Genomic DNA, 14,798 nt, shown 5'->3' on the forward strand with positions numbered 1-14,798 from the left:
AGCTCAGAGAGAAGCAATCAGCACCTCATGGATTCAGACCCACCGAGAGATACACAAAAAGGAAGCAGGGGCCACCTACTGCTGAATTAGGATCTTCACCAGGTTGATGTGACCACAGGTAGCTGCTGCATGCAGCGGAGTCCACAGCTCATTGTCCTTTGCATTGACATTAGCCCCGTGGTTGAGGAGAAGCTTGACTATCTCTTCGAAGTTGTCTATGCAGCACTGGTGAGGGACAGAAGCAGAGGAGATCATTTTTACTTGTAAGTGATCACAATACCACAAGCTGCATCCTCCATAAGAAACAATTGCTAATGGCACAGTAACTACACATGGCACAATATTTCAATTGGGATTCAAATAATGCCAGTAATGCCATGGTTCTTGCCTTAACCCCAAACTGTGCCCTGACAGTGACTGTCAAGTATCAGAGAGGTAGCCATGTTAGTCTAGATCTGTAAAAGCGGCAAAGAGTCCTGTGGCACCTTATAGACTAACAGACGTATTGGAGCATAAGCGTTCATGGGTGAATACCCACTTCGTGCTCCAATACGTCTGTTAGTCCATAAAGTGCCACAGGACTCTTTGCCGCTCTAACAATGACTGATCCTTTCATGGGCTTGGTGGAGTTTTCCTGGCATGACTTCAGTTGCTGGCAGTGAAAGTACTGAAACCACCAGTGTCACAAGCAGAAAACATTCCCCTTTGTCTGAAGAACAATGACCCGGTGGAGAGACAGCTTTTCTTAAAGCAAACATCCCTCCAGCACCAAAGTCATTAGTAGACAAACCCCCGTTCCAGCCATAGAGTCAATGAGAGCATTTACAACATGGACTGGGAAAGGCTGAGCTCAGCTGCCCTACTGCTGTTCACTGTCCCCCCTCTCAGCAGCAAGCAGGAGGCTGCCTGCTGACACATCTAGTCACTGCAAATCCTGTGAGCCTAGGAGCAGTTTGATTCTTCTTGTGTTTCTGCGCTAGAGACCAGGACTTACTAGCTGGGGAGGGAATTAAAATCAGTTTGATTTAACAAATTGCAGTTTAGTTCAGCCTAGTCCCCTGTGTGGACGCTTGGAAAATTACTCTAATTGCCTGAGACCCAGTCGTGCCAGCTGGCAGAGGGCACAGGGGTGCTGCATAAGGGCTGTAGGGATACCCCAGGTCTGGGGTCTATATACTGGTATGCCAAAGACTGTCGTGTAAGGTCTCTAATGAAAGCCTGTGTCATGCTGGTCAACACAATCATTGTGAGCGGTATGTATAGAAAACATGGGAGTTTACATATGTATTCTAAAAATTGTGTTCCCTAGGTGTGAGAGATAGGCAGTCACTAAAAGGTGATCCACAGACTTCTGTTGGGCCAGGGGGAAGAGACGCTTCTCCCTCTGGCTGGTCATGTGCAAACTGAGTATTGTCTGGTTCACAATATACACCCATTGACAGTCTGAGCAGAATGCTAATCAATAGGTTGTGGGGGTTACAGAAAAAAACAAAAGCAGCAGGGGTTATCATGTTTAAGATTAAAGACAACAAACTTTTGGAAGTATATCTGGGGCATAGATGAACTCCCAGTTTTCCCTCACTGGGGAAGGCAAAACTGCCGGTGGGCTTGACCTCGTGAAAAAAAGGGTCACAGCCATCCGGTTGAAAAACACGGTGAGAAGGACTTTGGGGTAAGTGGTACCTTATTAGACAAAAGGGCATCTTGTTAGTTGACTTCAGACTCGAGAACGTGTGGTAGGATTTTGTTTAACATGTAACTCTGTGTTTGAATGTAGCCCTGTGTTCCCAATATTTCTGTTTGCCACTGCACGAATCTTAACTTTTTGTTCCATAAACTTTTATTTGTTTTCTCTATAAAAAAAGTGCTGTGTGCTAAGCAGATCGGTGACTACGGTGAACTCATAAGCTGTGCTGTACAGTTCCTTTTAGGGACAGCGAGCCTGGTGATTCTGTGATTGTCTGGTGGATAAGTGTCTGGACATGCCAGGGGATGCTCCAGGGCATCTGTTGCTTACCTGCAGAGGGACAGCAGAGCCCATGTGGGCTGAGAGGGGAGTGCTTGTGCTGCTTGGGGCCGAGGCTGTCAGGGAGCTGACCCAGGCAAGTATAGACAAGGACAAGGTACCTCACAATGCTGGGTACCTTTGAGGAGCATCACAGTGCCTTCAATCAATGTATGAGTCTCCACACAAGAAGGCTGCAGCAATTTACCTAAACAGCTAGTGCACTGATTGAACCAAACCCATTTCAAAACCAGGGAGTAGCTCAGCCTTGTGGGAGAGTCAAGTCAGCTTGCCTTTAAGAGCTGACAGCCTAGCCTCACGGGGAGCTGCAGAGGTGCTGCTTTTTGTATCTGGGCCTCAAGTCCCAAGTTTTGTGTGAGTTCCTCCCTAATGGAAGTTTGGGGCATAGGGAGAGGGGCTCTGAGCTCAGCTTAGCCCCAGAGGACAGGATGCTGCAACATGTGAAGACTTCAGGTGTTTTATGGGAAAACAAGCTAAATACATGTGGGAAGGGAACCCTCCCTTGTCTCTGTGAGGTGCACTCACAGATGGCCTTGCACAGAAACACTGGTACGCCCGCACCATGGAAGATGAACACATGGTAACAAGCAGCCTAGGATGGGGAGGGTAGCTCAAGGCCTCACCTGATGCAGGGCAGTGAGTCCATCTTCATTGCACAGGTCCGGGCTGATATTGTTCTTCAGCAAGTAACACACTGCAAGCGAGAACAACAGGAAGAAAGGAACTTCAGTTTACCAATCCTGGATACATAGTTCACCCTCAGCTCTAACCGACTCCTGGCCACAAAGAAACATGATTGTAGATTGAGACAAAGCCATGGCCACCTACCCATTCCAGGTTGTCACTATGCTGTGCTCTGGCAACTGGGAACATCATGGCAACAGTGGGGCTAGAACTCTGGTCCACGGGCTGCAAAAGCACATGCCCCTGGCACTTGAGCTAAAGGAGAGTTAATACAGCACATATAACATTGTGCTGCCTGATTCTAGCCAGTAGAGGGCACTCGTACACAGACAGTTTTTCACTAACTTTACTCTAAATGGAAGTTTTACGAACACCAACCATATGAACCACCAACTATATGGATAATTTTTCCAGACAAAAATGAAATAAAATAATCACATAACAAAACTGATGTCAATGTCAACCCTTCACATGTTGATGCCTTCATTGCCTTGGAAATCTCTTTGCAGCAGTTTTAAGGACAAGACCGTGATGCAGAGCACCAAACTGCGACTTATGCCCCAGACCCACTGTAATTTTCCGATGTTCAGTTTTATGAATTCCTTGATCCAAACTGGTTCATAAAATAGGAGGTCTCCTGTACCTGGGATTGTAAACTGCACAGGTCTGCTTCAGAACAGTTTGGAACTCGCATTCTATTTCACTGCACCATACCTGAGTGCAGGTTTCACTGTGCACTAGGGCCGATTTTTTCCAAAAGATCATTTTTGCTCCCATCTTGATGCAAAAGAGCCTAACTTCCAGACAGTGTGAGCACCCACGCTCTGAAATTCAGGCCTCTGTCAGGAGTCACGGATTTGGGATACAAGAGCTGAGGCACCCAAAATCAATCATCGCTTTGGGAAGTCCTGGCAGGTCTGCAAGATGGAGGTATAGCTTTTGGTACTTCACACAGGTTTGTGTATGCCTGAAGGACATCACAGGATTTTAAGAGGACTACTGATGAGTTTGTTAAAATCCCACCTCTTTCTACAGGTATTGTCAGTTTTTTAAGCAAGGTTCCTTTTGCTAAAGGAAAGCTTCCAAAAATATTTGTAAACCATCTAACCAGGGCAAATTTGCAAAAGGAGAAAAATTTAGGAACTGACCTCACACATGGTAACTGCAGTGGCCACAAAATAAGTACAGAAGGGTCTCATCAAGTATCAGCTGATGGCCAGTATGGGGAACATTTCAAGTCATTTACACTGAAGTTGTGATGTCCTACGCTTGTTTGCTGTGGTTTAGGTTTTTAGCTTCTGTAGCCTTATGCTCTTCCCAGCCACATGTCACTGAGCTAGCAGGTTCATAACAACTTCCTCCCTAGGGGCAGAGTCGCACCAGCTACTTGTATCCCATCATGTTCCTCGGCAGAGGACGTGATCATTAAGGGAAACCAGAGCTGTAAAATACAGAACACTCATGAGGCTAATAGGCCAATAACAATCTTTGACCCTGCAGAGAGGAGAGATTGCAACACTGGCTATTCCCAGAGCAACAGTACAAGCAGGAAGGTGCCCAGTTTGGACTAGTCACTTTCCTCCCTGCAACCCCTTTATCAAAAAGGGAGAGATTAGGGAAATAACCCTGCAATGTACACACATGAGCAACAGGACCTCTGTGCTCTGCTCAGAGAACAGCAATGCTTAACACTTCTGTTCAGAGCACTATGCAGACATTGTTTAGGGCTATGCCTACACTATGCACCTTTTAGCGACACATCTGTGCTGATACAGCTGTGCCACTAAAAGGGGCAGTGTAGCCATTCTTTGTCAGCAGGAGAGAGCTCTCCTGATGACAAAACACATCCACCCCCAATGAACGGCAGTAGCTTTGTTGACAGGAGAGCTCTCCCACTGACAAAGCGCTGTTCACACTGGCGAGTGATTTTTTCACACCCCTGAACGACAAACGTTTTACCGACAAAAGTCCAGTGTAGACAACAGCTAGTTCTCATAACTGAGCAGAGAGGCAGGGAATGCCAGGAGGTTCTTATCTTCATTTTAGAAAATACGCATGAAAGGTTCAGACCCCTACTAAAGCCCTCCAGCCTGAGAAGAGGATCACAACATAGTCAAAGTTTGTAGTATAGACAGGACCGTAGGCATGTTCTCTGACCTGCTACAACCTCGGCCATGACCAAAGCCTTAGTCCAGTTATGTGACCCAGTTAGGTTTTCTCTACACTACAAATCTGAACCAAGGGATAATCAGGAACCTCAACCTGGCTGCTTTTGCGGTCTAGTATTTTTGCAGGGCCTTTCATCTCTCCAGGTCAGTTTCCCCATCTGTAAAATGGGGACAACAGTACCCACATCTCTCCAACTTCAGCCCTTTCTGTCCTCAGGAGTTTTGTAGTCAGGCACTTCAGTGCTTTGCCCAGAGACACAGAAGAAGATGGCATCAGGAGACTAGAACGCCAGAGTTCATTCTCATTCCTGTGGATTAGGCACTAGGCCACCCTCTCTTCCAACACAAATTATCATGATGTAACTGATCCAGTGTGACAACCTGGTGTTGAGATATGGCCTAAAGCTTTGCAGATTCCTCTTTATATTGAAACTCAGTGTGATATTTTCTTAGAGTGCCAGTTTGCTACTGACACAGTCTGCCCTCGAGTCACACAAGCAGGTCTCACTGGGATGAAGGGAGATATAATCAGGTATTCAAGCCAGACTCCTGGGTTCTGTTCTATTCCCGATTTTGCCACTCACTGATATTGGCTAAATCTCTTAACTCTTCTGAGCCTCAGTTTCCCCATCAGAGATGGGAACAATGTTCCTTTTGGACCTCACAGAGGTGTTGGAGGATTCACTAATATCTGCAAAGCGCTTGGAGGTCCTGATGCTGTTGAGAGCTTGATGTTGGGAGCTGCACAGAGAAAGTTGTGTGCAGCACACACGTTTTCTTGGCCCTATACAAACCAGGAACCATGTTATATACTCTCGAGCACCACCAACTAGCACCTTATCTATTAACTATTGAGAGAGAGAAACAGAGCACTCCTGTCATATATTTATTCCTGGGAATTAAACACACACCACACAACACCAGGTTTAATGGCCAATCTAGGCAGCTCACACTTTATGCTCAGCACACGGACACCCCACAGTACTCACACACTTCCCAGTTCTGAAACCGTCTGCACCCCTGCCAATACATCTGATTTAATGACTATGCTTCTCCTATTACTGGCTAACCCCATCTTCCTGCTCTGCTAATAGGATTTGACTAATAGACCTGTCACTCACCGGTGGATCTGTTTTTTTGTTATTTACTTTGGATGCGATGCCATTAGGAGGCTTAATTCAATCTGGCTCATTTCAGAGCCATTGTGTACTAATGTCATGTGGCTCTATAATCATGTTTTCTCTGCTTACAATGATTTGGGCAAGTAAATGCTGGCAGATTAACCTTACAAGTGCTGTCCGTCCATGTGGGAGGAGCTGGGGCACTGATCTCAGCTCCGTCAGCATCAGTGGAACTCCAGGGTATATGCTGAAGAGTCCATATAGTCTCTGCTTGTGTGGGCAAAGTTCATAAGGCACTGAAAGGGTTAAGGATGGTTAGCAAAGGACTGACACGAAGCTCATGTATAGCCACGTGAGTTGACCCTTACTACAAGACGTATTATATTCTCCCCTTCCGCAGACTCAGCAAGGTATTATTCATGCTCATGAATGCAAAGAGAGAGACTGCACTGGCTTGTGCATCACATTCCCTCCAGGCCCAGCCCAGCCACTGCACCTTAGTCCTGACAGGAAATGCCTTGCGATGAACTTACTCATAGGCCGGGTGCACCAAAACCAGGGCAGACCTGACATCCAAGGACTCCTGACTTGGCCCCCCAGCTCTGCCACAGACATCGTGTGCCCTCTGTATGGCTCAGCCTTCCACCCCACCCCCCAGTCTGTAAAATGGGGACAGCGGTATTGACTTTCCTCACAGAAGGGGTAAAAGAGGTAGCTAATGCTGCACAGTGCTTTGAAGATAGTGTGCTATGCAAATTCTGAGAGCTAAAGTATGTGGTGACTGCCTAGAGCTTCATTTAATGTGTCAGGCAATGGGGCTGTTGTCATAACAGCACTGGGGCCATTCCATTCACTCAGCAACAGGGCCACTCTTCACCAGCATCCCTCAACCAGAAAGTTTCTGCACCTGGGGAAATACCCTTGGAAATACCCTTCCCTGCTATTTCAGTCCAGGGTTACTTTGGGCAGGGACAGCGGAAGTCTGGTCATGTGGTGGAGACCCTGGGCCTCGGTTCAATTCCCAGCTCAGCCCCGGACTAGATTTTCAGAAGTGCTCAGCGCCCGGAAGCTGCTACTGAACAATCTGAGCTTTTAAAGGCAGGCCTCTGTAGGGCCCGATTTTCCAAGGTGCTGGGCACCTGTCAGACTCAGTGGCTTTAACTAAAGTTATGTTACTCAGTCCCTTTGGTAAAATGAAACCAGCCCTTAATCTGCCATAGACTTTGCTGTGTGACATTGGCAAAGTCGCTTCCCCTCACTCTGCCTCAGTTTCCCATCTGCAAAATAGGAGTATAAAGCACTGAGATTCTTGGCACATATACTAACTTTCAGCCAAGTGTCATGATTTTGCCCCTTAGCTGGATGGGGGATAAGCGAGTCCTCCTGTGCAACATCCCCCTGACTCTGTTAGAGGATATTGAGGCTGGGAGCATCTTCAGGGCTCTATCCAGGACTTGGAGAACCTTCTGGGGACAAGACAGCCCAGAAAGAAGGAAGCAGGGAGTTAGGTAATGGTGAGCCCTGGCCTCCACCTCTGGAGTCTAGGTGCAAAAATTTACTTAGAGCATGATGAAAATGAGTTTGGTGATCTCTGCTTTGTTCTCAGGGATTGTCTGACTGGATTTCCAACCCCCCACTCCATATCTAGGAGCTTTTCCATAGCTCTGTCAAGGTATTTGTATGTCCCCCTCACCTTAGTATCTGGGCACTTCACAAATAATCAATATAGCTTCTCACTTTTGTGCGGTGTGGAAATAGCTCCATCCTACAGATGGGAAACTGAGGCACCACGAGAGAAGTGACTCGCCTAGTGTCCCACAGCAAGTCTATGGCGGAGTTTGGAACAGAACCCTGACTCCCAGGCCCCTGCTCCAGCACAGAGCCATCCCTCCTCTTTGGGCAAAGCAGGGCAAGCCCAGTCCCAGGGGTTCCACCACACTCAGCCACTGATCCCCAGAAGCCTAATTTGGAGGGGTGCCCTTGGGGAGTGAGTTCAGGCTCCATGGCCCTTTCATGGAGTGTGGTGTTCTCTGCCAGGAATGGCAAAGAGGGAACCCACTGTGACACAGACACCTGTCAATTAAGAACTGGGCTAAGAACACCCACCTCATTTCACACAGGCCATGGAACAGCGCTCGGGGCTTTCATTTACTCCCTGCTGGCTCCGTGCTCATTCACTGTTTGTTCCACCCATTGAAATCTTATCTTGCTTTTCTCTTTGGCACAAATCCCTCCATTATTTCCACCGTGTGCTGGGCCCGCGTCCTGCCTCTGCCCCTGTTACACTGGGAGCAAAGGAAGCAGGGTCATTACCCGCTGCGCTGCCTGCCTACAGAAGAACTGCAGAGCAGGCGGCAACACCAGGAATTTCTGCTTTGCTGTTGAGCACAGGGGCAACCTGAAAGAACTGCAAGAGGCACCATGCTGCCAGTTAATAGCGAACAGTGCTGGGGGGAGCCCAATTAAAGATGAACGGGAAAGCTTTAAGGCTGGGAATCTGAACCAGTAAATCCCAGCTGGGGGGCAAGGGAGTGGGAGTGATAGGTGTATGCCGTGGGTCCTTCCTGGGGGTGCACCGTAAGAGGGAGCTGTGCAGATGGGCAGAGGGCAGGAGGCCCGGGGCTTCCCCTACAAATAGCTCTGGCAGATCCCCTGAAATGTGTGAGCCGCCTGGGCCAAAGCTATTGCCACTTCCATGTAGGGAGCAGGAGCAGGCCACACCTTCTGATGGAAGACTTAGGATGAATACAAATGTGTTGACTTTCCCATGGGAAAGAATGAGGCACTTAGAATATCTTGCAGGAAACCAGTATGCCTAACAATACCGAATAACATTTACTTGCTTAAAATGCTGTGGCATTAGCAATAGACCCACTTACCAGGGATGCATTCAGTCAGTTACACTCTAACTTTTGGAACACGGGATACTAGACTAGATGGACCACGGTACTGATCCAGTAAGGCAATTACTGTCTTTGACAGTGGTCAGCACCAGATGTTTCAGGGGAAGGTGCAAGAAAACCCACAGAGCATTAAACAAGATAAAATATATGTATACAATGTCACCTTCAGACTTTTAACAGAGCAAATGAGAAGTAAATAAGTGGACACCAACAGGTCAGGTTGAGTTCTGCATGAACAGCCTTTTAACACAACCCAGGACCAAACAAAACCTCTTACGATGTTGCAATGGAAACTAACACTTTGAAACAGATCAGTATTTCCCTGCAGCGTTTGCAACCCAGATGTTGCAGCACTGTGCTTGAAGAAGAATCTCAGACTTCCCGTAGTGGGTACCACACCTTAAGGGAGAGAGAATGTTCTCCTGGGCACTTCCTCTCTCACTTCCAGACGACCAGCAAGCCTACCATGGACCACAGTTACTGGGTGGCTGTGTTAGTGGTATGGGCCACTCTTTGCCCAGGGTTTCTCACAAGAACAGCCTTTGTATAGGTTCACTTACAATAAAAGTTTCAGCCTGCTGTTTGGAGCAAGGAACTAGGAGAACATTGTCCTCCACAGGGTAATGGGAAGGGCTACAGTGATGAGAGCTGTAAATCCGTGGATAAACAGAAACTGCTTTTACCATTTACTTAAAAATGAGCTTAGAGCACTCAGAACCACTATGGGTGTTTTCAAGAGAGTTCAGCATCCAGCAAGCAGCTCCCATTTTCACACAATTAATCCTTAAGAGAGCTCAGTGCCCAACGTGCTGAGCTCTGTTACAAAATTTGGCCATAATTATCTGTAATTGATAGACCCATTGATATGCTGTAGGCACCAAGCAGAAAGATGGTGAAAAACAGGGACGCCCTCTCAAATGGAATACAGCAGTCATAATAGGAGCCAGGTGAGCAAATCGTTGTGAATAATTCATTATGAATTCTATTCACAGAATAATAATTCAAATGCATTTTCCATTATTCTATCCACTTTAGCTATAATTAAACCTCTCATGCCTAGGAAGATTTGACATCAGTGCAGTTTCTGCATACATTTACTCATTCAAATCTACACTATATTAAATAAAAGCGCTCCCATGACAACTATGAAAATACATCTCTTAAAAATAAACAGATCCCAACAGCTATCCCCATCACACTAAACTGGAAGCTACATAAACAAAGCACTTACTGAACAACATCAAACCTCCACTTGAGTACCCCCAACCTCCTCCTGCCACATCCCAGCATGACCTATTTCCTCCCCAGACCATGGGAATTGGAGGGAAAGAGATAATAAAGCAGCCTATACTCCAAGAACAGTAACCGCCGTAAAAAAGACACACCAAAATGTAAGAAGCTCACTCACTTGAAGAGGCATTGTCAAGACTGCACTGTAGTTCCTTAGGCCTGAGATGTTAAGATAGGTATTCCACACAAGAAAAGTTTTGCCGGTATAGCTGAACTAGCAAACCTTCTAGTGTAGACACAGCTTATACCAGCAAAAAGAATGCTTTTACCTGTATAACTTGTACTGGTCCCCAGAGCTAAAATAAGATATACCAGAACACTGAGAGAGACAAGGTGGGTGAGCTCAAAACCTGGACTATCCCACCAACAGAAGTTGGTCCAATAAAAGATATTACCTCACCCACCTTCTCTCCTGGAACCAACATAACTCCAGTAACACTGCACACATAGACCAGCAAAAGCACTTGCGGCAATATCAATGCATCTACACTAAGGCTTTTGCCAGTGTAAAAAGTATATATAATAATAATAATCACACCTCGGACTGATGTTACCATCCTGGCAAAAGTTTCTGGTGTAGACCTGGCCACAGGCAACAATCCTGCAGACATATGCACTGGGTTAGCTTTAAGCACACAAGCTGTCCCATTTGAGCGAGCAGAATTAATTATTTATTATTTGTATTACTGGAGCACCTTGCAGCCCTAGTTATGGACAAGGATCCCATTGTGCTAGGTGCTGTACAAAGACAGAACAAGAAGACAGTTCCTACAATCAAAGTATAAGACAGGAGACAACAGATGGAAACAAACACGAAAGAACAAGGAAATAATGAGACAATACTTGTCTGTTGGAAGTTAAGTATATGAGTAAGGATTTGCAGAATCTGTTTTATTGTTAAAATGTAAGTTTTAAAAATCAGGTTTATCTTATGCCATTTGGACTTTATTCTTAGTTTGGATAGTGAAATTTAGACTAGTCAGTTTCACTAGCTGGTTCTCAAGCTCTTGCAAAAAGCCCTGTATGTAGAATAGATGTATTTTTAAAGCTGGTTCCATTGAATAAAACCTGGCAACATTTCTATTCCTCTTAAATTATGAAATTTTACATGATCTAAAATTAGGGAACTGAACTAGTTGGTAGCTTCCACTTAGATTTCTAAATGGAGCTGGTCAGAAAATGTTTCTCCCCCCCCCCCCAGTTAAAACTTAGTTTTTGGACAACAAACTCTAAAGATTTGAAGGAAGCTGGCGCTTTGCGTAAAAAGAATTAGTTTAGTCAAAGATTCAATTTTCTACTGGAAAAAAGTTGATGAAAGTTTTTTTGACCAGCACTATTTCTAATGTTCTAATTCAGTGGTTTTCAACCTTTTTTCATCTGCAGACCCCTACAAATTTTTGAATCGAGGTACAGACCCCTTTGGAAATCTTAGACATAGTCTGCGGACCTCCAGCAGTCCATGGACCACAGTCTGAAAACCACTGTTTTAATTAGCCAGAGTGCCTGGATTGCCATCTTCAGAACAAACTGATGCATTTCTCCCACTGCCTGCAACACACAACTAATTTCCCTTCCCCTACCCATTGATAATTCTGTAGTTATTGTGATGGGTTGGGTCACAGAGACCCGCTTGGCATTGCCACCTGATGTGTCGAGACTACCTCTGAGCCCGTTTTCCCTGGCAGCTTGGGACTTCGGTATACTGTTTTGTTGAGCCAGACACACTAGCCTGCTGCAAACACAGACCCAGGTCTGAACCATGTCCCCCAAAAGCTGCAGGCTTAACTGAAAACAGCTTAAGAAGTGTTCCTGTCTCTAGCACCCAGATACCCAGTTCCCAATGGGATCCAAACCCCAAATAAATCCATTTTACTCTGTATAAAGCTTATACAGGGTGAACTCATAAATTGTTCGCCCTCTATAACACTGATAAAGAAATATGCACAGATGTTTGCTCCCTCAGATATTAATTACTTGCTCTGGGTTAATTAATAAGTAAAAAATGATTTTATTAAATATAAAAAGTAGGATTTAAGTGGTTCCAAGTAATAACAGACAGAACAAAGTAAATTACCAAGCAAAATAAAACAAAAACACTTAAGTCAAAGCCTAATACAGTAGGAAACTAAATGCAAGTAAATCTCACCCTCAGAGATGTTCCAATAAGCTTTTTTCACAGACTAGACTCCTTCCTAGTCTGGGTACAGCAATCACTCACACCCCCGTAGTTACTGTCCTTTGTTCCAGTTTCTTTCAGGCATCTCTCTGGGGTGGAGAGGCTATCTTTTGAGCCAGCTGAAGACCAAATGGAGGGGTTTCCAGGGCCTTTTATACTCTCTCTCTTGTGGGCAGAAACCCCTTTGTTCTCCTGTGCAAAATCACAGTAACAAGATGGAGTCTGTAGCCACCTGGGCAAGTCCCATGTCTATGAATGATTCAGCTTTTTGCAGGCCGATGCCATTGTTTACATGTTAGTTTGAACATTCCCAGGAAAGCTCAGATGTGGTTTGGCATCTCCCAAAGTCCATTGCTAGTTAAGTACTCCCAATTACTTGAATAATCCCTTCACACTAGGTTGATCAAATTTTCCTTATGTGCTTCCTACAGCAAACACTTTAAATACAAGCATAGAGCCAAGGCTCATAACTTCAGATATAAAAATTATACATGCATACAAATAGGATGACTATATTCAGTAGATCATAACCTTTGCAAAGATATGTTACATGGCATATCTAGCATAAAACATATTCCAGTTATGTCATATTTACACTCATAAGCATATTTCTATAAAGCATTATGGGGTGCAACGTGACAGGCTATGTAAAGCCTTTTGCAAGAGAAGGAAGAGACAGCTTTAAACAGTTGCTGTAAAATGTTGACTCCAACATTTATGGCCCAGTTTATCTGCTGAGATAGGAATTCAGTGACCTGCCAAAAGACTGATCACCCCCAGCCTTCTCAAGAAAGCTCAACGCCTACTGAGATCCCTCCCATCTAACTTAGTCACACTATTTCCCTGCTAATATACTTGACACACAATAAAGGAAGTCTGTGAAAGGATTCAGGCCTGCAGGGCCCCATATGTTACTCACTGTACCCACACAGAGAAGAAAATTTCACACCACTGAAATAAGCTAGAAGTTCTCAACCTTTCCAGACTACCGTGACCCTTTCAGGAGTCTAATTTGTCTTGCGTATCCCTAAGTTTCACCTCACTTAAAAACTACTTGCTTGCAAAATCAGACATCAAAATACAAAAGTGTCACTGCCCACTATCACTGAAAAATTGCTCATTTTTACCATAGCATTATAAAATAAATCAAGTGGAATATAAATATTGCACATACATTTCAGTGTATAGTATATAGAGCAATATAAACAAGTAATTGTATGAAATTTTAGTTTGTACTGACTTCGCTAGTGCTTTCTATGCAGTCTGTTGTAAAACTAGCCTAAGGACGAGCCAAGAATGGGGCTCCATTGTCCTGGGTACTGTGCATTCAGTAGTAGATAGTCCCTGCCTCCAAGAGTTTACAATCTAAATGGGCAAGACTGACACAAGGCAGGGGGAAAGGAGTAGAACACGCACTGCACGCTGAGTGATCAATAATGACAGCAAACATTATGTTAGTTCCACAGTGTTTTGGGGAGAGGCTTAGTTAGAAGGGGGGATAAGCTAAATGGAAAGAAAAATGAAGGGAGAGGGGACATTGAAGGGAAAGAGGATGTGAGGGGCACGGCAGGGTTAGATGAAGGGACAGAGGGGCAGATGAGTGAAGCACAGAAAGAGACTGAAGAAGGGGAAGGGAGAAGCTTGGAGCAAACAGCCAATCAGCACAAGGCAGAGGAAGTCCAGCCAAAACTGTAGGAAGCTCTGAAAGTCCAAAGATCCCTGCTGTAGCTGCTTCTGCATCTGTTCCCACCAGCCAGAGTCTCTGGCCAGTTCCTGTCTGCATTGTTGTCCAAGGCCACATAGAGAGAGGCACCTTCTCAGAATGGGAGAGTCTCCCCTGCATAGTTTTGTGTCTGGAGCGGTCCCAGCTGGCTCCCATTTTACCCAGTCCCTGCTCTGGCTACTTCTGCCTCTGCTCCTACCAGCACTAGCCCCAAAGAATCAGTTTCCCCAGACGGTAATCACTGCTGAACAAGGCTGTGTGCTCTGGGGTTTGGTCCATATGCAGGCTTTATGTGATTTTATTCTGCCACAAGCAGCTGATACTTGTTTGTTTAGTGACCAATGTGTAATGAGTCCAAGTCCTGCTCTTAGGGAGCAGGTCTCTGCATTACAAACTATCTTGGTTCTCACACCAATTCTTCAAAATCATCGTGGCATCGGAGCACCTCCTAGAACACAATTAGGAAACCAAACAAGGAGACTAATGCCAATCACCAACATTCTCTCCTTTGTGGAGGAAAGGCCACTACTGCTTCCCAGACTGCACTTGCGCTGTGTCTGCAAGACTTCAGTCTCCAGAGGCTGTCAATTTCACATTTTTCACCAGCACTAAGTTTGCTGCTGGGGCCTGAAGGATTCTTCCACTGTCCGGCGCTTCAAACCTTCCCCCTCCTTTGAGGTGGACACCACCCTGCTGGGGCAGATCAG

General features: G+C 45.5%; 1 protein-coding gene across 1 annotated transcript in view; it reads right to left on the bottom strand.

The window, feature by feature from the left end:
• PPP1R16B (protein phosphatase 1 regulatory subunit 16B) overlaps positions 1-14,798 on the bottom strand; it is a 103,082-nt gene that overhangs the window by 22,894 nt on the left and 65,390 nt on the right. Inside the window, exons 3-4 of the mRNA XM_073309746.1 lie at positions 2,650-2,720; positions 80-225 (exon numbers count right to left, since the gene is read on the bottom strand). Coding sequence (XP_073165847.1) covers positions 80-225; positions 2,650-2,720 — 217 coding nt within the window. The remainder of the gene's footprint in view (positions 1-79; positions 226-2,649; positions 2,721-14,798) is intronic.

Source organism: Lepidochelys kempii, chromosome 13 (assembly GCF_965140265.1).
Source record: "Lepidochelys kempii isolate rLepKem1 chromosome 13, rLepKem1.hap2, whole genome shotgun sequence".
NCBI classification, from domain to species: domain Eukaryota; kingdom Metazoa; phylum Chordata; order Testudines; family Cheloniidae; genus Lepidochelys; species Lepidochelys kempii.